Consider the following 25,580-nt stretch of genomic DNA (forward strand, 5'->3'; position numbering starts at 1 on the left):
AGCAGCCATGTGGACATGTCCGAGGGACAAAAGCAAGTGACACGACTGCCATGCTATCATGCTAATGAGATCTGGGCAGCAGCAGCCAGTAATGATGGTGCTCAGGGCAAGCAAAGGCAGGGCCCCACCCACACCCAGCACCCTTTGCTGTTTTTCTGGGTGCCTCTACACTCAGCAACCACATTCCTCACCACAGAACTCACACCAGCCCCGCTGCCACCCATGCTGGAACTGGACCATGACATCAAGGCCAAAACACTTCAATATTTTTAATGCCTAAGTTCAGTGGTACCAAGCCTGCACCTGACATGGGATGATGGTGGGCACCTTCTGCATGCCCCTGAGAGCACACTTCTGGATCTCTGCACAGCCCTGTAGCAGGAGGGCCTTTGCCAAGTGCTGTGTGCCCTGGGCAGAGAAGAGCCTACTTTATCTGTGTGAAGAAAAGGCAGTTCCGGGAGAGACTGCTAAAAACAGCAATTTCTGTATCTGGAGAGTGGAGAGAGGAGGGAGAGCATGGGGTCAGCTTACAGGCAGGACTGGCAGAGCTGGCAAGCAGAGCTGGCAGGCACAACTATAGGCAGATCACAGCCAGTGGTGGCACTGGGAGCAGCATCTGTTTCCCAGCACTTGGTGCAGAAAATGGTTTGCTCTTCCCATTTGGCACATCCATGATTTCATGCTGCAGCCCTGGGATGGATTGTGGTGTGGGTTTTTTATTATTCAGTGACAATGTAAAACATTTCCACAAGTAACTGTCTGGCTCAGTGCCAGCAGACAGCACAGTTCCCACCTCTGCTACTCAGTCTTCTCACCACCTTGAATGTATCTTCTAATTCTGGGGGGCATAACCAACCTCCCCCCCCTCAGTACCCTTGGTTGTGCTATTCAGTCCCTGCAAAGCAAAAGGAGTTCCTGCCATGTCCAAGGCTGGTCACACAAGCAGCTTGGTGCTGGGAGTGGGACGGGGAGCCCCTGAGCTTAGCCCCAGGTAAACTTCACCCCAGGGCTGCCAGCTTGCCCTGGGACAGAGATGGCTGCAAGCCTGCTCTGCACCTGCCACAGCAAACATGAGGACAGGGGACTCTCCTGTTGGTGGCTCTGCATCAGGCCCTTTCACAGCCTCTTGGTCCTTTTCATCCCTGACTCTTCCTGTGGGTTACCCACCCACACTGATCTCTAAATGGTTGTGGGTGACCATAAACCTGCAGGATTCTGTTGGCCAGGCAGTTGCATAGCAGTGTGATGGCAGGAGCTGCCCTGTCACCTTTGTCACCCTGTGGCCACAGCTCTGGCTGTAGGATGGTGCTTAGCCACAGATCCATCACTTCCTACCAGGAGACCACAGCCTGGGACTGCTCTTACTCGCACCAGGGTTGCTTTAACCCCAAATTCTCACCTAGAGACAAGCTCCCATTTTGATCTACAGGACAGGGATGAGCTTGTGTTCAAATCGAGGGAGTGGGGTAGCACAGCCTGCTCAGAGAGCAGGCTCCAGAGGTATCTAAAGATGCTTCATAACCCCAACTGAGGTAGCTGAGTGGTGCGGTAATGTGCCCCGGTGGGAAAGGACACAATCAGCAGGAGCTGTAGGAGCTGGTGTAGGGGGCAGGATGCCTCTAGGGGCCTCCTGGCCCACAGCCCTCCCTGCTAGGCACAGTTTCTTAAGACAACCAAGTTCCTACTCGGTCATCAGAGCACCAGGATGGAAAAACAAAGGCCAAGGGCCCAGAGAGCAAGCTGCAGGAGAAACTACACCCTGGACTTGCACCCTGGGCAGATTTCAGGCACTGAGGGTCTGTTGGGGTGGCATTTTTTTTTCAAGTGCAAAGACTAGGCTCAGAGTCACAAGAGCCAGACTAGAGTGGGAGGCAAAGTTGGTCTTAAATCTTCATGTCATTTCTTCTGCAGAACATGCTGGAGACTCGTTGGATATGTAGGTGAGGGTAATGTTGCGTTTGGGTTTGTCTCCCGGTGTGCTGGCAGGACACAGCCGAGCACAGCTGGGCTCAGAGAAGGTCTTTCATGATATCTGATGGCAGGGCTTGCCCCACCACATTGGCAGTGCCCAGGCCTGACCTTTTCCGTGTGAAAAGCACCATCACCTGCACTGTCCTCTTCAGGGCAGGCTGGCGAGCAGCTCCGTCGGCCAGGAGCGCCAGGGGAGCACGCTGGGGTGAGCTGCTGGGCACCTGGGGGAGTTTATGGCACTTAGGGTAGTTACTGAAACACTCAAAAGCATCGTTGCAGTTTCTGCAAGCCACAGGATGGTCACCAAAGCCTGGGGATGGGAAAGACTGGACTGCAGCACTGGGGCAGCCACAGCAGAGGAGGGTGCGGATGGCCTGCAGGAGCACCATATCCCTGGAGAGGAACTTCTGGAAGTTGGGCTTGAAGAGCAGGTATACCAGGGGGTTGTAGAGTGTTGAGGACTTGGCAAAGGCAGCTGACAGCACGAAGGCCAGAGCTGGCACCTGGCTGGCATCGCCAAGGACTGCCCACAGGGCAACGATGGCATAAGGGGTCCAGGCAGCCAGAAAGCCCAGGCACACAGCAACACTCAGCTGGAAGAGAAAGAGATGGGGACAGCAGCACTGTGAGCCTCCTGTGGCACATGCAGGATCCTGACCCCAACCCCAATACTCAGCCATGTGCAACATGACCCTGAGCAGTCGCTCACAATCCCAGGAAGAGCTGCTCAGCCTTCTGCACCCATGAAGCTGGAGCACTGTCAAACAGCAGGGCAGCAGCTCAGCACATGCCAGTGTGGCCACAAAACCCTGCACCCTCTGCAGGTGACTCGCAGCCCATCCCACCTGGGAAACTCAGCGATTGCCTCAGCTCACCACAGCAAATGGGTACAAAGCACCCAGTGACCCAGCTGGGACCAGGGTAGCATTGAACCTTTTGGCATCACTCAGAATCCCTCCAGCACCCCACGTGCCAGTGTGCAGACCAGCTGAGAGGTTTTGCAGGCCACCCTGCTCTAAGCAAACACAAAAGTTTCTTTCAAGGCCAGGCTAGCAAGCTGGTTGTGTTTGTGTTTGTTTGGGTTGTTTTAAAGGGTGTCCACTTCAGTTTTTCACATCTCCTTGGTAAGTCGTAGCATTAGCTCATGGTCTGGGGAACAATGACTCGTGCAAGCTCCTTTAAAGATCTTTGCTAATGTTGTTTAAAATGGAAACTCCTCCACCTGATGGCTTTAAGCAGGGGAGATGTGTTATCACACTGATACCAACACCTGGAGAATTCATCAGGAGCAGCAAGACACCCTGGCAGGAGAGGTCCTGCCGTGTTCACCTGCCCCCGGGGCGGTGGGCTGGGGGCGCTGTGATACTCTGCAGTATCCCGAGCTCTCTCCTACCTTCACCACCAGGCTGTGCACGCTGCGGGCTCTGCGCTGGGGGGAGGTGTGCTGCCTGACGGCTCGCCGGGACACACGCACTGTCCACAGGATCAGCGAGTAGGAGACCAGGATGAGGAGGCAGGGGAGAAGGTAGCAGAAGATGATGAGGGCGAGGATGTAGAGCGTGGCCTCCCTGTTGGAGGCTTTCCAGGTGATGCAGCAGGCTGTCCCATAGGGCTCGGGGCCGTAGCTGCCCCACTCAGCCAAGGGGGCCGTGGCAAACATCAGGGCATATGCCCAGATGCACAGCAGCAGCGCTCCGGCATGGCAGGACGAGAACTTGTTGCCTGTGGCAGAGGGATCAGGGTGAGGACGGTTTTCCGTGGGCAAGAGAGAGTAGAGAGAGGGGCTGCCACCCCAAGCTGCTCACTCCTCCAAGCACTGGGGAAGAGGCCAGCCACCCTGGGACATGGCCAGGGCTGCCTGGGCAGGACAGGAGCTGCTGCACACAGCATGGCAGCACTGCAGCCATGGAGTGGGCAGAGCTATGCCAACGCTCACCCCAGGCCCTGGGACAGACAGATATCCTCTTGTCCACTTTGGGGACAGCCAGAGGAGGGAGCCTAGTGAAACACAGGGATTTGCCCCAGTCTGGGCAGCCATGGGTAGGATCTAGATGGAAGGGTGAGCAGCTGAGCTGAGGGAATGAAGCAGCATCTCCAAGTAGGAGGAGCTGTAAATGTGGTTGGGACATCCCAGGATCCCCTTGCTTCCTGAGGTGCTCTCTGTGCTGCATGCCCTCAGCAAAGAGCTTGTGCCCACACCTAGAGCTGCAAGCACCCTCATTAGCTCTGTGGAGGAAGTCCAGGTGGAAACAGATACAGAAGTGAGCTAAGACACTGCACTTCGAGTGCTCCTGTATTAATGATGTCAGTGAATTAAATACATTTGGCCTATGGCTCTCCCACCAGGAACCAGGGAAAGCAGCTCTTCCTTGCACTGCCAGAGCTTCTGGCTTCCCAGCAGCAGAGTCTGCTCTGGCCTAAGCTCAAGTCTGTGTGTGGATGTTCAAAACTCTTCACCCTGCTGTGATACAGTAGCTGGGACTTTTCTACAGAGGGAGGACTACCCTTCTGACACTTTCCAGATGATGCTCCTGAACTCTAAAGTGAAGCAGGGAACAGCTGAGATGCATTCACAGGACACAGGCACAGGGTGCTGGGGCTCCATAGCCACACACAGGTGGTGGGAAGTGAAAGCACAAGTGATAAAAGCCTGCAGACTCTGCTGCAGCAGTGCACTGATGGGGATAGGGTGCCCTGGGCCAAAGCTTTCCCAGAGGAGGTGGGTCTGGCCCATAAAACCCAAGGGTTACATTAACAGAGAGGAGTGCAAGTACAGATCAGATAACACATCCCAGCACCTACCATATGCTGGATAACAGACCTTCAGGCAGCAAACCGTGCTGAGCACCGTCAGGCTGGTGAGGCTGCACAGCCCGAACAGGACCCCACAGAAGGCGTAGAGGGTGCAAACTGCCCGGTTGAAGAGCCACCTGCAAGGGAAAGCCTGTGGGCAAGGACAGCCTTCTGCTTGCCTGGGGCAGCTGGCTCACAGCCCCTGCCACGGGGCTGGGTGGGAATCTTCTCCCATGGGCCCTGCTCCAGAGGGAGGTTGGGTATTTCCCAGCTGCTCTCCTGGCACTGGGGCCTCAGCTGCTGGTCCCGCACCAAAACCAAAGCTGGCTGTGCGTGGGGTAGCTGCAATGGGCTGCACAGAATCCAGCACCTGATTGCCCAAGAAAAGACATGAGCTTGCTCCTAATTTGTTCTCTGCACATCCCAGTGACAGGCAGTGATGGAGCCATGGGTGCAGGAGCTGCCCCGATGCACAGCTGTGTACACTGCTGCAGTGCCCATGCTGTTCAAGTGCCAGCTTGCAAACTCCCCAGCAGACCTTTTTTACAGCAAGTCTGCATCATAACCTGGAGGAGCAGAGAACAGCAAAGAGCCTGCTATGGGATAGACGATTGTGAGCTTACACAGTGCCCCAGTGCCACCAGGCTGACTGCTTGGGTTCCTCCACACCCCTGTCAGGGATCTCCCCATTTCAAAACAAGGTTTACAGACTGCACCCAGTGCTGTTGGCCAGTGCAGAACTGCTTCCACAAGGTACCTGTGTGCAAAGAAGGAGGGAGTGGCCAAGGGAAAGAGTGTCACTGTCATGCTCAGGTCACTGATGGCTAGGTTGACGATGAAGAACTCAGCAGGCTTCAGCATGGACCTCTTCTGATAGGCCACCAGCAGGAGCAGTGAGTTCCCAGAGAGGGACATGATGCCTGTGGAGAAGGCAGAGCAACAGTGCTATATGTAATAGAGCTAGAAAAGGAGCTGGGATCATCTCAAGATGTTTGGAAGCAAACACTGGAGATGTCCACAGAGGATGGAAAAGGCTCCAGACTTCCCTCTCCAGAGTAGGCTGAGCAGGGGAGCCCATGGGATCTGCAGAGCTCTGTGAGCACATCTGGAGCTGCTTTACATTGAATTTGATCCCTTCCCCTTCCTGATATCCTACAGAGGAATTGGGTAGGAGGGCAGTGATGGGATGAGACTGCAATGGGCTGCGGGTGCAGGATCTGGCCAGCATCACTTCTTCCAGCTGGAAGGAGCAAGGGGGGCACTTCCTTCCAGCTAGATAAATAACTGGAGCTTTGTGCAATTGCTCTTCTGATGTGAGGCCAAGTTTCTGGGGCCCTTTGCCTTTTTAATTTCTTCCTGGCAGTGTCACTCCTGTGAGTCTGTGCTGTCCAATATCATGGTAACAAAATAAACAAGAAGAAAGGCATTATGAAGATCAAGGAAAATCCAGACTAAACAAAAGAAGGTTCTTCATTTGCTATTAGTGTACTTAAAACAACAGTGGTGATTAAAATTTTATAAGAAGAGCTTTCTCTCTCTTTTTTTCCCTTTTATTGCATAATTTTGCTTTCATTGAAGAGGTTTCAGTGTCCTCAGAGGGGGAATCTCTGCTGGCCTTGGGACAGGTCGAGTAGGACAAGAGTTTCTCCCTAATGGATTAAGCTCTAAATTAAACACTGTGGTAAGAAGCAGCTTCCAAAATTGCTGCATGGCCAATATTGAAGTTCCCCTCAGGAACAGGATTCCCATGCAGGATGGCCAAATCTAGAGCTTTGGAGGATTTGGAGTTGCTGGAGGGTAGGCTACGATGTTTGTCCTTCTTCCCAGGCTCACAAGACATTTTTCCCACAGAGCTACTCTCACATCTGTACTAAGTACATTTTTATTGGCTTTACTAACTCCTAGGAGCTGCAGGCTGCTGGCAGTCCCAGTGGTGTGAGCATTCCTTGGGTTGCCCATCCTCACAGGCATGAAAAACTCTTGAAGAGTTTGGGAGAAAACTTGCTCAGGGCTTAGAAAACTGGAAGATTTTTATTTGCTCATTGTTTACTTGTGGCCCATACTAACCAGGGCTAGATCCCCTCAGAGCATGTCCCAGCCTCTCAGTTTTGCTTGCTGGCTGTTCAGTGCCACTAACTCCAAATCATCACCAGCATCTTCTGCTGAAAGCAAGGACCAGCTGGAGGTCTAAGTCACCTCCAAAGGTCATGAAGCAACACTGACAGAGAGTCCCTCTCTCACATCAGAAGGCTGCAGTAGGAGTTACAGCATGTTCCTCAAAGGCTGTCCTTCAGCTTTCCAAATATTTAAAAACATACTGGTACTTTCAGTTCCCCTGAGAGGGAAATGCAATCACCAAGCTTTGGATTATCCTTTTGAGTAGTGTGGGAAGGGCTAATGTGGGAAAGGGCAGTTTGGTAATGCTGCTAATGACTGAACGCTTCTGGAAACATCAGTGACTGCAACAGCCTGAAACATCTCTGGCAGGCAGGCACCTGGGATGCCTGCCTCAGGGACACAGGTATTCTGGGCTGTCTTCCCTTACCAAAAACCAAATAGAGCGTGCCAAAAATCAGGTCTTCTCTCTTTGATAAGGTGGAGATGAACACAGAGGTGTTGGATGCATTTCCCATCTGCAAAGCAAGATACAGATACAAGTGAGAGTGAATTTTGGCTACTGAAGGAGTGCTCAGTTCCTCAGTTCCTGGATAAGACAGCTCTGTGATATGCTCCTGGCACCCTGCTGCAACCAAGCCAGTGGTGTGCAACCCCCCTGGGCCCTACCACTGGGGGAGGTGGCTTCATCAGCACTGCAGGCAGCACTGACCTGAGCAGCTGGGCAGGAGGCCAGTAAGAGGATCAGGCTGGTAACCTCACTTGTTCACCATTTCTTCAATTGCAGATTTTATTGTTTAGCATCAGCCTTCGGCTTGCAAAGAAAATGTAGATCCTAAGCCATGTGCTTACTGCAGCAGGCAGTGGATGTGGGGACTGGCTGCTCAGAGCTGGAGGCTTCATGTTTTGCAATGTCTCCAGCCTCCTCCAGGCTTGCCCTGTCCTTCACCTGCCTCTGCTTGTCCTTGAGTCCCCATCAGCAGAGAGACTTGGCCCAAGCTCTCTTTGTGATGCATTCATGTGCCATCCAGCAGCATATTAATTGCTCCTACTGTGAGACATGCACTGTGTGTTCCCAGAAGGACCTGTCTAGACAAGGGGACCTGCAACAAGCTGCTCATCAAACCCCACAGAGATCCCACAGTTGGAGACTGAAGGGAATTGTCACCCCAGTCATCACTGCTCCTGGCTGGCACCTCCCTTCTTCAGCTGTAACTAAACCTGACCTGTGCTGCCAGGAGAACAGGCAGTGAGGAACTTCAGGGTGAGCACAAGTATTGATAAAGAAAATATTAGTTAGAAACCATTCCCTTTCTCAGGGTGCCTGACTCAATCATAGAGTTTTATCGACCTAATTAGTTTCCCTGCTATTTTGTGCAGCTGAGCCATAGGTTCCCAAGTGCTTGGGAAGTTAATAGGGGGTAGTAGAGCAGAACAGCAGACACATTTGAGTAAATTCACTCTCTTTGCTGATAACAAATAAATGGAAAAAACATTTTGTTCAGGTGAAGGGAAAAAAGAGAGAAAAGAGAGGGGGTGAGAGAAAATAATGGTTTAATTATGTTCCAATAGCTGTTGGCTTGCTTGCTGGGGTGTTTAATGCATGCAGTACTTCTGCCTTCTTCCCCAAGGCCCCCACCTGCATGCTGCACGGGAACTGCAAGTGGTGCCCTACCCAGGAAGCAGGGGCTGGAGAGAAGAGGGCAGCTGAGGCCAGCCATGGCACAGCTCAAGCCTCACAAGTGGTAACAGGCTGTTTATTCTTGCCCCATAGTTCAGTGTTCATAGGGCTGTGCTGCCAGCTGGAACAGGGAACAGCTGTGGCATTACAGGAAGAGGGTAAAAATCAGTAACATCCTATCACAGATCCATACCTGACCTCTAAGTGCTGTGAGGCAGCTTGGGAGCTATCACATGGGCCAGGAGCTGTGGTAGATGGAGCATTTCCTTCCATGAGTTTTGCTGATATGGACTTCACAACCAGAGCAATTACCCTTGTTACCTATACCCAGGTGAAAATGTCCACCTCACACCCAAGGCTGCATACAGACAGCTGCAGCTAATTACTTGAAGTAATGAGTAAATTGGCTTTGAGTGTAAATGTATTAGACAACACCAATTGCTGTTCAGCTGCCAAGAGATCCTTCCAACAGGTCTCACCCTCTGTGTTACTGGCCCATACAGCCAATACCAATGGATGGTTCCTCTCACCTGCTTCATGGCTTTCTTAGGTTAGGTGGGCACACAACATATAGGACATTTACAGCTCAGATAAGCTCACTGCAAAGTAGCAAGTGGGACTATCTTGAGCATCTGATGTTAAGCAATCAAGTATTTTTATGGTCAGTACCTACATACCACGAGTATGAGGCAGTTGCCTCTGCAGGCCAGGCAGGATGCTGGACTAATGAGGCTAGTTAATGAGAGCTGCAGCAATCACCCATGGCTCTTGATTCACTGTGCTGAACTTCTGGCCTCTATTCATGATTCCTGCTTCCCTTATGAACAGAGGCAGAGGAAAGCAAGAAAACTGCTCCATGCAAAACAGTCCCACAAGTACATGCTGCACAGAAAGAGGTGTCCTGCACTGAAGGCAGAAGGAGAGACAGCAAGCCAGGTTTTGGCTCACTTACTCCAGTAGTCGTGGCTAAAGCCCTTGTGCTGCTGGCAGACTCCCATATCCTTGAGACATGTTTTGCCCAGGCTACTGGTTTGACAGCTTGATGCAAATGTGACCTTAAATTCAGCTCCATTTACATCACCCTGCTAAACTGAGAGAGGCTCTCAGGAAGCTGGGCAGCACACCCTTCCTCTTTCCTCAATTCATTTATTGGCTTTTGGTGATGAGGAGGACACAGTATTGGTTTGAAAAGCCCCATCCTCCTGCCTGGATCTGGAAAGTCTGGTCTGTATGGACACCATATAGGCAAACATGGACAGCCAGGAGGTCTAAACACTTCAGTCTGAGTTTCCTAGTACTAAAGAGCTTCCTGCCACAGCCTCTCACTATGGAGAGCTGACCACCAGACCTGGTATTTTTCCAGTCTTTTGCCGTGCAGAACAAAGCATTCATTTAACAACAGCATGTGCTTTACCAAGAAACTAAACTCCAGCTATTATCTGTCTGCTTGGAAGATGCTGCTAGGCCTTGGGGTTTGATATGTGAGCATCTATAGGAAAAAGCACCAAGCAGTGTGACTGCCAGGCAGGCTGATGGCTGCACAGCTAGTCTGCTACTTGAACAGATCAAATGTCCCCTGTCTGGCTACCAGCACAGCAGCTCCTCAGACATCAGTATTTGTATTTATGTACATGCAGTCTCAATGTTCAGCCTCAAAAATCCATTACCTCTCAGTAATAGCATGCTGAAATACATAAGGAAAATATTAGCATTTTCATCTTAGAGGCTTCCTGACTTAAATAGTGTTGGCATCAGAGCAGCAACTTGACTTGGAGGACTTTGCCTTGCCAGCCCAGCACACGCTTTGCAGGTGCACACTCCTCTGACCTGCTTTTCCTTCTGCTCTTCTGGCCAGTGGACATTGCTCTCTCAGTTCTGCTTTTGTACCAGGACAGCCTTGGACCACTCTAACACGTTTGAGCATCCTCATTTGCATGGTAAAGTTCATCTGCATCCATTTGCTCTGCCTGGCAAACAGAATTCACAAGGTGCTTGCTTTATACCCTCTCCTGTTCTACCTCTGTTCATCTTGCCTGGTTGCAATGCAGAGGACCAAGTGCTGTCAGTGCGGCCCCACAGCAGCAAATGCTGCTCATGAGAAGGTTATGAGAAGTCATTGGAACCTCCATCTGTTCATTTGGGCTTTCTAGCTGTTCTGGGCAGAGTGCAAACTCTCTGGCCAGCCCTATAAATGTCTGCACAACATCATTACCAAGGCATGCAAGGCTGAATTCTGAGCAGCAATGGGCCAAGATCCATCTTGAACTCTGCTTAGAGAGAAAAAGGTTTAGTCCAGCAATTATCCCAGCTAATATTACCTTGGGAAGCTGCTCTCCAGTCCTCAGCTTGCACTACAGACACAGGGAATCAATCCACTGCCTGATCTTTCTTGCACTAGAGACACAGGGAAGTAATCCACTGCCTGATCTCTCTGCGCTTGCACCTCACTAAAAAGCGTCTCATTAACAGTTTGCTCTCCTCACCACCTGCTTGCAGGCTTCCACTTACAGGTTTATGCTGAAGGTGACTGTCCCCTCATTGTGTCCTCAGCATGACTGATGGCACCTGCAGCTCCAGGAAGCTCCTCCCTGCCTGCCTGGCTGAGGCACTGGGATGTGCCAGTGTCCAGCTGGAGTGGCTTTTCCTGTTTGCTCCCTGGGAGCTTAGGGAATCAAATTGACAGGAATCCTGGGCAGAGCCATGAACCCCAGCCAGAGGCACCAGCACAGAAATGACTCCAGGAATCTTTAAGGTCTGCACTGGCCTGTATTGGGCCCATCTTTCAGCAGTTATTAAAGCAATATCAAAACTATTGTTCCCTGTTCTGGAGCTGGGCAGCTCCAGGGCCCTCCCTGTGCCGCCTTTGTGCTCTCCTCAGCAAGGGTAGCCTAGAGGAACCAGCACAACTGCTGCATCCCTGTGAGGCTACACCCCAATGCAAGCCAGGCTCTGGGCATCAACTACATTCTGCCTGGTTGCAGAGTGCCTACATCATTTAGGAGAGAAGCACAGAGGCTCCAGGGTGGGAGATGCCTGTTACAAGGTCATCATTTCAGTAAAGGGATGTTCCTGGATACCTGGCACTGCCCCAGCCATTTGAGCCCTGTGCAAGCACTGCAGATGCTTTCACACCCAGGGTTTGAACTGAATCTCTCCTGTTATTGACTGTCCAGTGGAGACTTAGGTTTTCCCCTGGGATTTTTATGGACAATCCCAACTTGCTGGAAACAAGTGCTGGAAATCCCTAGCAGGAAAAAGAGAAATATTTCCCAACCTTTCTTAACCTGCCCTGTGCAGAACTTGTCCCTAGCCTCAAATCCTCACCACACCACCCAGTGACTCATAAAGAATATCAAAATAAATGAGACTTGTGTTCAGGTTTTGGTTAAAACCTTGTGATCCTAGGAAAAAGCAACAATACCAAATCTGGGCTTCGGTGGAAAGTGGGTAGCTGGCTGCAAGACAATTAGGAGATCTGAGGCTTTAACTGAAGGGAGTTGGTAGAACTGATGGAACACTGCAGAGAACTTCTCTGATGAGATCTCTCCATCACAAGAAAGCAACAAAGGCTGAAACCAAACTTCTCCCTTTTTCAGGCCACCCTCTAAAAGGTTAGTGAGGAAATGAGCTTTCCTCCTCACCAGCATATGCAGGAGCAGACAGGGAAGGGCAAGAACATCACTCTGATGCATACTCATAATTGTCAGGGTGAAAAAGCTGCAATAAAGTATTTAATTTCACAGCTAACGAAAATCCAATCTCAATGTGCTTTCTATGATGAATGTCCTTAGGAGCCCACCTCTCCTTTCCTTGTGTGCCAAAGCATTTTAATTGATGCTAAGGTTAAATTTATTAGAAAATCACCAAGTTATTAGACCCACAGTATGACACTGTGGATATGGAAAGGGAAGGAGGCTTTGTTACATGTTCATCATCTTCTGAATTTCTTGAGAAAGTGACTCTTCACCCTTAACCACAAATAGATAAAAATGGACAGAGCTCCCAAAGGCACACTCTGGATGTGTGCATTAAGATAGGAGCCTGCACCCTTGCAATAAACGTCCAGCAGGTATGGCTCTGTCTGGAGCACTGAGTTACAGCACTGTATGCAACAGACTGCAAGGAAAGGGGGTACAATTTCAAAGCCCTGTGACAGTGCAAGCTGAGTGAGACCCAGCTGGGGGTCAGACGGCTGGAGTGATGTCATGAGCTGCAGAGTGGCACCTAGGAATGTGACTGGGAGTCACTCATCCTAGGAACAAAGTTGGTACAGAGAAGAATGAATCCAGGAGAGGAGGATGTGGAGGTGATGGAGACTGGCAGTGCCCTTGGGTGGGCAGGAGGACGTAACACTAGTGGTGAAAGGGGGCTGCTGGGTTTATCTTTTCCACAGACCATCCAAGAAGCTATCCACCTCACAGCCCAGTGAAAATAATCTCCCTTCCTCTCCTGTGCTCTTTGGGGAGTAAAGAGTGTCCATGTACAGTGACAGGTGATTTATACCTCCTTGTACCAGACTGAGTGACTCTGGCCATGAGAAGGATGTCCTTCATTAATCTAATTGGAAACAATAATTGGAAACAACCTTCTTCTAGGGCTGAGCAAATCATTCCTGAAATTCTTATAATGCACAACTCTCCCCTGGGCCATGCTTCATTCTTCCTCAAGAACCCCTGGAAGCAGATATGTTGCTCACAGCACACACACATCACCTCCTCAGAATGCTTTAGCAAAGCATATGTGTTAAGAACATGGAGCCTGGGAGAAAGGAGGGACTGTGATCACACAGCTGCACTGGTGACGAGACAGGGTAAGGCCCAGCATAAACAATCTGGAAGGAATTGTTCCTGCTCCTCAGCATGCACACACACACAGAGCAAAGAAGGAAAGAACTGGCAAAGCTTGCAGGACTTTGCTCCCTGGCAGATCTCCATCCTGCAGTACATCAGGGGAGCTACAAGTGTCCTGTGAGATCAAGCTGGCAAAAAAAAAAATAATAATCCAAGGGAGAGTAACTTCCATTTCTGACAAATTACTTGGGATTTACCTTATTTTTATGGTTGTGCTTGAGCTATTGCAAAGCACACATCTCTCATTATAATACAGGAAATGGTAAAGTGCATCCCTTGCTCTGATGGATATGCTGATGTCATTGACACATGGCAATAAATCAGTTTTATAGAAATATGGAGAGCTATCATTTCTTTGTCTGAAGGTAAATCATAAACTAGATCCTGTAAGCTTACCACAGCTATAGACAGTGCAAAGGCAAGCAAAGCTAGGATCAGCACAGCAACTATTGCAAAACCAGACCTCCTCCTGCTGCTTTCACTGGACTAAAGCCTTTTCCCCCTCCCAGATGAATGAGAATGTGGAGCACTTGTCAGAGTTCTTCTGTGAGAGGGATGCTGGCAGCTGGCCCCAAGAGGTGCTCACATGGTGTTTACCTTTGTAGAAACAAGACAGTGAGTAACCTGCTTCCCTGCCATTCACAAACCTGTTCTGGTTCTGCTTGCCTGCCCAAAGGCCACGTCTCCCTGAGCTGCTTCCTCAGGTGAGCATGCAACAGGGAGGAAGCCTACGCAAGCTCCCCCTCTGCTGGCATGTTTAGAGGAGGGGCACAGGCTGCTGAAGTATCGGTGCAGGTACTAAACACATTCACACTTGTTTCTGACAGAAACAGCTGCTGGAGTGTTCTTCCAACTCAAAAACATTTCAAAAACATGGCTATGCTCAATCAAGACTAAATCTGTAACTCCTCTGGGAGGGACTTCAGATGAGAATGCCTCATCAGGGGCTACCCAGCCAGCACAACATCAAGCTGCATGGCCACGCAGTCTTCAGGCACACAAAGCTGCTGTTGAATATGATTTAAGCTCCATTGCTCTGAGTCTGTTCTGAGAAGAGACAGACTGTGAAATCTCCTTTCCCCTCAATTTAATCAGACTTCAAAATAAGATGAAGTTTTCCGAGCAGCTGCTGCCACAGGTACATTACCAGGAAACCCTCACATTCTGCATCCCAGACCCTATTCTTGTGTTCCTGGGGAAGAATCATACCTAAATCTATACCCTGTGTCCATATCTGGCACCTGGAAGGACACTGGCACAGCTGGACTGGCCTGATCACATGCACTAACTGAAAACCCACACATTTTATTTTGTGTGACTGTTGCTGTTGGCCTTTTCCTCTCCAGACTCAGTTGCTTTTCCCCAGCCAATGTGCCATGAAGACAGAGCCTTTCTTGAGAAACCTGATGAGCCTGGAAACTCAGTTGACCTCCAGTCTCTTTCAATAGTAAATAGCAAGAATCGATTTCTGCAGCTCCTAGCACAGGGGAAGCTCAGACACTGCTGCCTCCCTAGCAAATAAAGCAAGCCTGAAAAAGTCATGGAAGAGCAAAGAGCAGAGCTGAGCTACAGCACGGTACCTGAAGGACAGACCACAGTGCAAGGAAGGGCAGCCCTCCGTCCCCTATCCCAAATCACTTAGTAGGTGACAGAGATGTCCTGTGCCAAGGCTGTCTGTCCCCACCAGTTACCAACAAAACAAGGCTGCTTTCTGCCTCTCCCCATTAGTCACCCAAGTCTCTTGCAAGCCCCTGTGAGAGGGGGGTGCACCCATGAACCCCTCAAGTGAGCTGTGCCACTCACACGCAGCACCCGGGGCTGCTCAGGTGGGGAGCAGAGATGGCAACCAAAGCTGGCACTGCCGCTCCCCAGTGCCCACCGCGGGGCACACACTGCCTGGAGCTGTGCTCCATCACCCCCCAGGGGACCCACGGGGACTGGGCTCCCTGGTATGCAGCACCCGGGGACACCCCTGAGGACACTCGGAGGACCATGTGCTCCGCACTCCCAGTGCCGGGGATGCTCGGGGGCACCGTGTCCCTCCCGGAATGCCCGGGGCAGCGCCTCCCCCGCGACCGGGCCCCCCTTACCTTTCCCGGAGAAGACCCCGGGGTCAGCCCGCTCCGTTCTTCGTCGCCGCAAACTTGCCGGGGCTCCCGCGGCAGCTTCGCGGGGTGGCGGCGGCGGCCGCGGGAGGTGTGCGCAGGTTCCGCGTCCGCGGGAGCGCGGCGGCTCCTACCGCGTCTCAGCACCGCCAGTGGCGGACAGCTCCGCGTCCGCCCCGCGCTCTGCCCGCACCGTGCCCGACCCGCCCGTGCTAGGCTCTGGGCTTCTTCCGCCGGGCTGAGGAGGCTGGGGGTTGTCGTCCCCGCAGCCCGGCCGGCAGTTGTGCTGCAGAGCTGGCACGGCCAGCTCAGCCCGGGGCACTCTGCTCCCCGGGGGTCAGCCCCCTGCCAAACTGCACCTCACCAGCTACTGGCCTCGGAGATGCTGTTTGCATAACCAGAGAAACTGAGGCACAGAGAGTGAAGCTTAAAGCTGTGCTCCGTGGCCACGGCCTCTCCAGGGTCCCTTTCTCTCCCCTTGGGTACCTCCTCTCACCCCCCTCAGTGAAGGCACACTGGTCATTCACTCACCTCTCCTTGAAGATCTGCTGGGCCACTTGGCATGACCCCATGCTGCGCTGTGAGGTGCTCCAAGGACATGCTCAGAGTGACAAAAGAGGCAAGGAGGTGGAGATCGATGTGCTGAGCCTGTTGCAAATCAGAGCTGGGTTCTGTTTTCCACCCAAATCATTTGACCTTCCTCTGCTTGACAAAAGACGAGTCACGACCATCACTTAACCATGTGTCTTGTTAATTCTCTCCACACAGAGTTTTCCCTTGGCTGCCGGTTTGAGATGTGAACAATATCAAAAAACCCTAGTGCTCATTTCTAGAGCTCCAGATAATGCCAGGGCTGCTGGTCAGCTTGGACTCAGGGGCTTGAATTTGCTTCAGAAAGGAATCTTGAAGCTGAAGAAATGGACAATATCACAGCAACAGCCTTATATACTCTACATGCTTTGAAAAGAACCTTCATGAGAAACATCCATGGACTAAACAGCTATGTAAATAGATACATACTGAGGTTATTACAAACTGGAAGTGAGTTTTTGTTTGTGTTCCAGGAACACAAATGCCTCAGCCAAGTTTGAGGCCCTGTTGTGCAGCCCCCTCCACATAGCCAGAGTTAATGCAAAAAGCCTGACGCCTACCAGGGAACAAGCCCCAGTTTCTCCCTTCCACTTGGGGTGGATCTGAAGCAAAATATCCAGTGACACACTAAAGGACAGAGTCTTCAGTAGAGTCACAAGCTCAAGTCAGAGCAGCAGCACTTTTGGTTCCTCACCACACTGCACACAGAGTTATTGAACTTTGTGCACATTTGCACACTTGCATGATCCCTGCAGGATAGCTTCCTTGGGACACAGACCTCCTTGTCTTGGTCTGTCTTTCCTCAGCAGCACCACTGTTCCCAAGTCCCACTCATCAGCCATTCACATTTAGAAGAGGGTTTGAACTCCCTTAGATAATTAGCTCCCACTTGGTTTGTGCAGTGGGGAAAGACTCCAAGGAGCTGTCTGAGGAGGTAAGGAAGATCAGCAGAGATGCCATGAACAGGCAGCTGATGGAGCAGTGCCCACAGACCCCTGCTTGCTGCCTCCCTTCTTGCCTGCAAGAGATTTCAAGGGAGATGAAGGAGCCAGGGTTTACAGAGCTGACAGGACAGAAAACCAAACCTGCAAGAAACCAGGCATCATCAAGTCAGCTGTTCATGGAACAGCTTCTTTCTCTAAGCCTAAGCACAAGGTGAACCATGCTTGAACCCAGACCTACCATTCTCTGTCAATGCTGCTTCTTTATAGCAACGGTCAAGGCACAGAGTGAGTTCTTACAGTACTCTGAATTAGGATTTAACCAACAGGTTGATTTCTAGATAGCAACATTGTCCTGCAGTATAATCCTTTGCTGTGAATCCTAGAGATTTCTGTGCAGTCTGTGTTACATCAACCATCTACTTTTGGTTTTTGAGCTCTCCCTTCTCTTTAATGGTTGGACTCAATGATCTTAAAGATCTTTTCCAAACAAAACAATTCTATGGTTCCTCTTCCTCCCTTTCCCCACAAAAACAACCAGAAAGAAAAAATGAATATTCAAGCAATAAATTCTTCAAAGGAACAAGAGTTCAATCAACAGAAAATGATCACAGGATGCTGGCAGCATTCCAAGGACAACAGAACAGGTATGTCAAACTTACACAATGTCACTTGTCCCAGACAATATTTTTGGGTGCCAGCCAGGAGAGTCTGAAGTGTAGAAGACTTACCAAGCAGGTTATAGCCTGTCATTAGGCAGAAAACTCCACTTTCAAAACCAACATAAATCACAGCACTGATACTGCAATCCTGTCTCATTTTTCTCTCTCTACTTTTCTGCCCTGTGGGCCACAGGTAAAGGCCAACCAGAAGGTTTTGATTCCATCTTGAAGACATCTACACTGTGTGTTGAATCTTTATATACTTGGGTTTGCTCCTTATCCACTGGAGCCCATTTGCAGGAGCTAAGGTGGCTTTGTACAGTAGACCCTGTAGGTCTAAGATACCCATTCTAGCTATGCCTTCAGAATAGACCAGGGTTTAACTCTCTAAATGCCTGTTTAATCCTGTTCTCCCATCAAGAACAGCTCTGTTGGAAGATACTTTCTGCAGATACTTTTGTACATCTGTGCCAATCAAACCAAACAAGGTTTTTCATGTAATTAAGCATTTAGGGGGTTAAGCATTACAAATGCAGGATTTGCAGCATAACTGCAGAAAACCGAAGAGAATGGCAGTGAGCTCGGGGACATGGGAACTCACTGGTCACACGGGAGCCAGGAAGACATCGTAGCAGCTGATTGAACCTGCCCTTTAACAATGCCAGCCTCCAGACCTTGGAGCAAGCATTCCACATTACACCCTTTGAAACAAAACTCATGAAACCTTTTTCTTACAAAGAGCTTGAAAAATCAAACCAAACAAACAAACAAAACACAAACAAAATCAAATGACTCTGTCTCTTAAAAACAGGTATTTGGGTCCTCCTTCAGCCAAAGGAAGCTGGTAGGGGAAGAAAATGCATATGCAAACACATATGCACATGCTATAACTTTCTGCTCAGAGGAATCCTGTAAGTCATGTTATAGCCAAAGAACAACGCCACTCACCTTCTGAAGCTTTCAACCAGCTGTACACCTAGTGACAAAAAGCCACCAGAGTTACTTTGTTTTGCAGCTGCTCCAACAAACTGTTACGTTCACTGCTGCTTGTTCAGGCTTTCAGCCTTTCAGGGCAGGTCATTGCTTCTCTCCCCACTGGGACTGGCTCTCCTGCTCCCCACCTGTCCCAGCAAGATGGTGGGTATCAGTTTTGCACCAGGTGAAGAAGGGACAGTGCAGCCCAGCTGCCACCCATCAGCGGTGCTTTGCAGTGCCCTGTGCTTGCCCACCCTCAGCTTAGCACTTCTGCAGTCCAGATGGTGGGAAGTAACCTGAAACTCATATCCCTCTGCCTTAGAACTCCCAGCTCACCACCCGACACAGGACTCTTTCCTGGGAGCACCCCAGTAAAATGCTGGTGCCCGAACTCTGACAGCATTGGAGATAAGGAGGGGAGGAGAGTTTAAGAACTGTTAGTCTGGATGATTTGGACTTCCTTCCATGCAGCTGTGCCCTGCACTGGAAGACACCAACTGCAAGAACTAGCGAGTGTACCAGTGTGCTCAGCCATTTCACCTACCTAATGGTGAACCCAACCTTTTTCATGCCAGCTGGGCATCTGGACACACAAGCATTCATTATGGAGATGTGGGCTTACAGTCAATTTACTTGCGTAACAATTGTGCATGGAAAATAGACACCCAGCCATGGCTCTCTTCTGCTCATCAACCCTGACACCAAACATTCCCCAGCAGCAAGCTCCAAATAGACCTCTCCTCCTCACTGCAGCACGTGTTCAGTGACAGTGAGCAGGGAAAGCTGGTTTTAAGAGGCCAATGACAAGAGGATACAGATACAGAGCCACAGATAGTGTTGCCAGGTACTCAGCTCTCTGGATGTTTCCTCCATCTCTGGCCATTATTTTGCATTGATGGTGAAATGGAAAAGCATTCCCTGGGGTAGCAGAGGGACACAGCACAGCATCTGCTTTCTGAGACAAAGCAGGAGAGATGCTGCTGCCCAGCAAAAGATAGAAAGCCAGCCTATCAGTTCTGTAAAGAAGTAATTTAGATAAAGACAAGACAAACAAACATCATCTGGGGATAGGGAATATCCTGGGGAAACAGTTGAAGTGCCTCAATACCAGCAGACTAAAACCATTCAAAGAGGGGGGTGGGGTGGGGAAACAAAACCAAAACCAAAACAGATTGGTGTGGTGGAGAGTTAATTCCCATGCTTGCTCTGCTGTGGAACAGGTGTCTGAAGGACTATTCAGCTCCAGCATCCAGAAAATTCCATCATAATATATAAGACAATCTAATTGCTACATCTAATTATGAGGAAGAGTAAATCACCATGAAAAAAATTATCTGTCAAACAGAGTATAAACACGTAATTGACAATCAAACTGAGAGCTGCCACCCACCCTCAGAGGCTGCTGCTGTGTATAAGAGGACACCACTTGTATTCCTGAAGCAGCAGAGTGCTTCTGGAGTGACTGTGAAGCCCTATTAAATATTTACAGAAACTTGATCCAAAAATGAAAACTTTGTCAAGTAGATTTGCTCAGAGTGAAGACCAGTAGGACTCTACTTTATCCAACTGAGTTTGCTAAGGCAGCTGGGCAAATATTTGTAACAGTGCTTTGTGAAACACCTGGTACTAATCTACCTAAAGAACTTCTAATTGCCATTCATTTCCTCAGTCACAGGGAAGTCTAGATCACCTGCTGTGATCACAGACAGGTCTAACTCAACCAGGGTCCCTCAGAAGGCAGCATGAACTGTGCACCTAGCCCCTAAAGCTCAAATTTTTATACCCTTATCTGTATCTTACTTAGGAACTCCCAGGCAGCTCCTTAGGCCCATGCTGCTGGTGAGCATGAACATCTGCCATTCAGTGGCCAAACCAGCTTGTGTCACACAGCAAGATGGTTGTGTTGGCTCTGGTGACAGGTTTGAGAGTGAACTGTAGCCAGACAGGCTCCTTTATAGGCTGTGCTGCTCAAAGAGCAAAGCAAGCAGCTCTTCCAGCTTGTGATGGTTGCTTTAATATCCAAGGCTAAGATTTTGGCTTTTTCCTGTTGAATAGAAAGCTCTGTGGCTGTGCTACACATATCCATGAGCTGCTTCAGCTGTATCAAAATGCTGTAAGGCTTGTCCTTGCTACTGATCCATCAGTGGCACTTTCATCACACAGACCTCCTATGCTCCCAAACTGTTGTCAGTCCTTTCTGGAGTATTTCTGAATTTTGTTTTTAAGAAGTGGGGTTCAGATTCCCATTTAGGATTTTTATAGCACTGTAACTGGGAGGTCATTTGTAAATTTATTGTATTTCAGTGCTTTTACAAAGATTTTATTTTAAACTAGATTAGGTTATCCAGTGTCCTCTGAGCACTTCCATCACTGAGAAAAGTGCTGACAGACTAGGAGGCAGGATGGACTCTACATTGTTGCAGTCAATCACGAGAATGAGACTATCCTGAAATCCAAGGATTTTCTGGGTCTGAGGAATTTTATACATGGCCTGTTCCTGATTAGTAATGACATTTAATTAATCTCTGATTATCTCCTCGGCTAGAGTTGTCTCGAATCACAATTGTCAGCCCTCAATCTTCAGCTGTGATGCTTCTCTTCCTTTTTATGACAACAGACATGGTTACACCCATGTTCAAGGTCTCTGGCAATGGCAGCACGGAACACAGTTATCAACACAGGGAATTACTCCAGTAAAATGTTCATGAGATCTGTATTTTGGCAGATAATGTTGCTTACAAACAGCCATTCCTACTAACAGTAGTGACCTTTACAGGCAATGACAGATACAGCCCACACCTTGCACCCATACAACTCTTCTAATCACATATTTTGGTTTTTAAAGAGGGACAGGTATTTCTGCTAGCAAACTGCAAGGAGACAGCACTTACCTCAGTGTGACACTTAACTAACATCCAGGATCGGTAGAGACTCTGGTATTGACCAGCACATGAAAACAGCACTCCCCTTCAGCATAAAATTCTTGACTTTGAACACTGACATCATTGTAGCTCACTGAGCACTGATGTCAGGAGTAGGTAACTGCACATGCATCACTTGCACATAGCACAGCAGCAGTGGCACAGCCAAATGTCCAATGAAACATTTAATTCCCATTGCGGCAGCTTCTAGGAATGAAGTCTTACAGAAACATCTCGAGTGGGAAGACCCTCAGTGCAAAGCCAAGAAAGAAGAAATACTATCACACTTGAAACATTTCCTTGCAAAATCAGGTGTGTCAGCTAAAAGCAGGCTTCTGATAGAACATGAGGCTGGGACTGGAGGGACCGAGTACAGGAGTGTGCTGCTTCCTGCAGGCTGCTGCAGTGACATTCGTGTCCAGCAGGGCAGCGGCGCAGTCACAGGTGGGATTGCCTTCAATCACAACTAGATTTTCCGGAGCTTTCAACTGGTGCCCTTGGTAACTCAGACCAGTCCCTGTCTGGAACACAAAGATGTTAACTGGACCGAGCCCACTCACCCTGCGCTGGCAGCAGCAGATTTGCTTTCAGCATTAGACTCTCAGCTTCTTTGGTCACCTCTGGCTGCCTCAATTTCCCTTCTGGAAAGCAAGCAGGCTGCAGGGATGTTATGAGGCATAATTTGAACCTGCAGAACATGTTGATGTCACTAGCCAGAGATCTGTTCTGAAAGTTTAATTTTTATTTATCACACATAAATCAGAAAATCAGTCAGCAGCAAACAAATTAAAACTGAGCCATCAGAGGAGCCTGCAAGAGAAACAATATTTAGCTATTTCATTAAGTAGCAGTGACAGATACAGATTGGGAACATGTTCCATAGCATGAACATGGAGCCAGGCTGCAGCCTGGGGTGTAGTGGAGCCTGGAAGAACCACAATTGTCTGTATGCAAATGACAGAGCTGTCCACAAAAACATGAATCAATGCCAGGACATGTGTGCAGAGGTTGGGAAGCACATTGCTCAATCTTCTACAGAGAGGATGGGAATATTTTTCTCTCTTGCACACCTAGCTGGCTCCTGCCGAATAAAGCAGCACATCCTGCAAATTGCTCTCATCAATAATCAAGCCAGGAGAGGGGAAAATAAAGTGACAGGGAGCAGGGATCCAGGGCTCGAATGGCAAAACAACTCTGAGGAGCCTGTGCTCAAAAAACGTGATATCAAAACTATTCACATGAGAGAGAGTCCTGAATAATCACTTTGTGCTTGTCAGGGAAGTCTGGGGGTGGCCTTGCCCTTCACGGTGTTTCAGACATGAGTCCTTTCCATCCTCTTCCAAGCACGTGAGCAGCAGGGTAATGAGATAGAGACGAGGAATTAGAGCTGCTATGCCCCACAGTCACTCACCTGTGGATTAGGAGGCTTGGGGAGACAGCATGAGGAAGCAGAGAGAACACATGCAGGAGCAGGCAGCCCTGGCAGGCCACTGCTGCACGTCAGCAGGAGATGGAAAGTCAAACTCCTGTGTGAAAGGGGACACAGTCACGAATCCGAGAGCAACTAGAAACAGCACAGCCCTGTGAAAGGGTCTCATTGCCAGGACAGGGGAGATCATAAGGAATACGAGTCAGCCAGCTGCACTGCGCTGCCCAAGCCAAATGCTACTGTGTCCTGCATTGTCAGGGAGCTGAAAGGAACCTCATCCTTCAGCTGAATGAAAAATTAGTCCACGGATATATTCATGCAGCAAGGGAGCACAGTAACAATTGGGAGGAAACTATCTTGATACTTGTCTGCATTTATGACTCAGAGAACTGTCCAAACATCTGTGCCCGATACCAGGGATATCTGCAGGCAGCAAAAGGCTCTGTACCAGATGCAGACATTATCTCCACAACACAGGCCAGTGCTAGTGGCTCAAGAAAGGGAGGTTCCCTAAGAGACAGCTCTGTTTTGAGCATGAGGAGCAGCAGCCAAATGGCCATAGGTGCGGTAGAAAGAAAGGTCTTGATGTAGAGATGGGCACACTTACCTGCTTTGCCAGTCACATATAGAGCACAGCACAGCACCAGAACCAAAGGATGAATTGTGCACCATGTCCTTGCTGAGGATTCACTTCTGTCCTGGTCTGATGCTCTCTATATATGGTCATCAGCATAACTGCAGCCTAAATCTGTTTGAGATAACGAAGAGGCTTCGGGTGGGAGCTGAAGGGAAAAGTAACCTTTAGGAGGACTTGGTCCTTTTCTGGCATTTTGTGTGAGCAAAAAAAAGGCCACATGAGACTAAACAAGCCATTCTAAACAACTATTTACCTACCCACAGGCTGTTCCTGCAGTGCAAACCAAGGAAATGCCTGCCCTGATTAAACCCAAACAAAAATGGCTGGCCTTGGGTACACTGTGAGAGTGCTGGCTTAGACCTCTAAAAGTCCTTGCTCCTAGATGCTTCTTCCAGTCTCTCGACAAATTGCATCCTTAAAACACCCTGTCTCAAAGCACAGAGATCAGATAGTGGGCAGCACTGCCACCAGCCAAAGCCTGAGGTGAAGCCTTCGTTTCTGAAGCTACACAAGCACCAAACCAGTCTTGGCAATGATTTCCCTCAGAACTCTCAGTCAGAGGTTGCACTCCGTCAGGTTCCCACCAACATTTATCACTTCCACAGAACTACTGGATAAATAATTTTTCTGGAATTCTTCAGTGTTGGGAACTCATTTTCCTTAAGAAAGATATTTCTCCCAGCTGCTTTCTTCCAGCCTTTGCATTGTCCTGCCCTTTGCATGGCAAGCTACACACATCCACAGGAACAGCTCCAGGCTCTGCTAATGAACTGTTCTGTGACTGCATGCAAGGGACTGAAACTGTCTTGCTACCTCCATCATGCAACACTGACAGTGCACTGTTTGCAGCTCTTGAGGTGATATGAAGCTTTGGTGACCATAATTGAGCTGAAGAGTTAGGTCAGTAGAAATTCTCACACATGCTTCCTTACACAGAGATCAAATTTTTCACTGACAGAGCTAGTGAAAACCCTGCTCACTAATTAAACCCATATACCAGTAAGCACTCAGCAGGACAGGTAACACTGACATGACTTGCCTGCAGTCCATGACTGGCCCAGGAATATGAAAGCCCAAAGTCAGGTTTTCCACAGGACAGATTAAAGGAATATCAGCAGTTGTCAGGCAAAATTCATTCAGGACAATCCATTTGTTTCAAAGAAAATTAATTTTAAAATAAATTTATAGTCTTCAGTAAGTGATAGACTCACAGAATTATCAAGAATATTATAAGGAAATGTCTCTAAAAGTAAGCAGTGATGAGTTAAAAGGATGATTTGTGAAGGAATTGAACCCATGAAGGACAATTTGGGGGTTATTTCAGCTGAAAACAGGGATCAACAAACAGATGAAGTTTAAATACAGTGGAAAACACAGAACTGATCCACTAAACAAGAAGTGTGGATCTGAAGAGAGGGCTTTGGATTCTGCTCAAGTGGCTGTTTTGTGCCCCTTACAGAGGCTTAAAGGGACTAAACACAGCAGACACTTTGTAAGTCACTTCCCAGAGCTGCTGCCATGCATGGGCAAGGCATCTTAGTGAAGCATCACCATCCCTACTTGGCAGAAAATGTGTGAAGACCAGTCAAGAGGTCTCCAAGCCAGGCAGCTGCAGCTGAAGTGCTGCATACTACCACTCTTGGCTTCCACTCAGACCAGAAGAGCATTTAATTTTAGAGAGCAAACAGAGAGCAGAGAATAAAAGCACTGATTTCAGTTGTGTTCATAAAGCAGACAGTGTCCTAAGCTTTAGAAAAGACAGAGCTACAACACAATCAACGAGGTCAAAGATATTTCCCTAAAAGCATGCTCCTAATATTTGACCTCAATAACAGCAGATTAGTTCTGTTTCAAGACAGGCTTGGTCAGGTTCATAAAGGCAAAAGCAAATCACCTTAAATAGTCACAA

The 25,580-nt window shown here is 49.2% G+C and overlaps 1 protein-coding gene across 1 annotated transcript; it reads right to left on the bottom strand.

Moving 5' to 3' along the window:
* Positions 1–2,009: 2,009 nt before the first annotated feature.
* Positions 2,010–7,397, bottom strand: LOC128974950 (opsin-5-like). The gene is made up of 5 exons (XM_054391723.1): positions 7,310–7,397; positions 5,522–5,684; positions 4,774–4,901; positions 3,365–3,693; positions 2,010–2,564 (listed from the first exon to the last, which is right to left on the bottom strand). Exons 1-5 carry the CDS (start codon positions 7,395–7,397, stop codon positions 2,010–2,012), a joined length of 1,263 nt encoding a protein of 420 aa, XP_054247698.1.
* Positions 7,398–25,580: the final 18,183 nt, after the last annotated feature.

The sequence above is a fragment of the Indicator indicator genome, chromosome 24 (genome assembly GCF_027791375.1).
Source record: "Indicator indicator isolate 239-I01 chromosome 24, UM_Iind_1.1, whole genome shotgun sequence".
Lineage (NCBI taxonomy): Eukaryota > Metazoa > Chordata > Aves > Piciformes > Indicatoridae > Indicator > Indicator indicator.

Bases quoted from the DNA above. Each gene is read 5' to 3' on its own strand.
- LOC128974950 (XM_054391723.1), bottom strand. From the start codon at position 7,397: ATGGGAAATGCATCCAACACCTCTGTGTTCATCTCCACCTTATCAAAG. The intron at 4,902-5,521 runs GTACCTTGTGGA...TTTCCCTTGCAG, and splicing joins CCCTCCTTCTTTGCACACAG to GTGGCTCTTCAACCGGGCAG. The intron at 2,565-3,364 runs GTAGGAGAGAGC...TTTCTCTTCCAG, and splicing joins TGCACAGCCTGGTGGTGAAG to CTGAGTGTTGCTGTGTGCCT.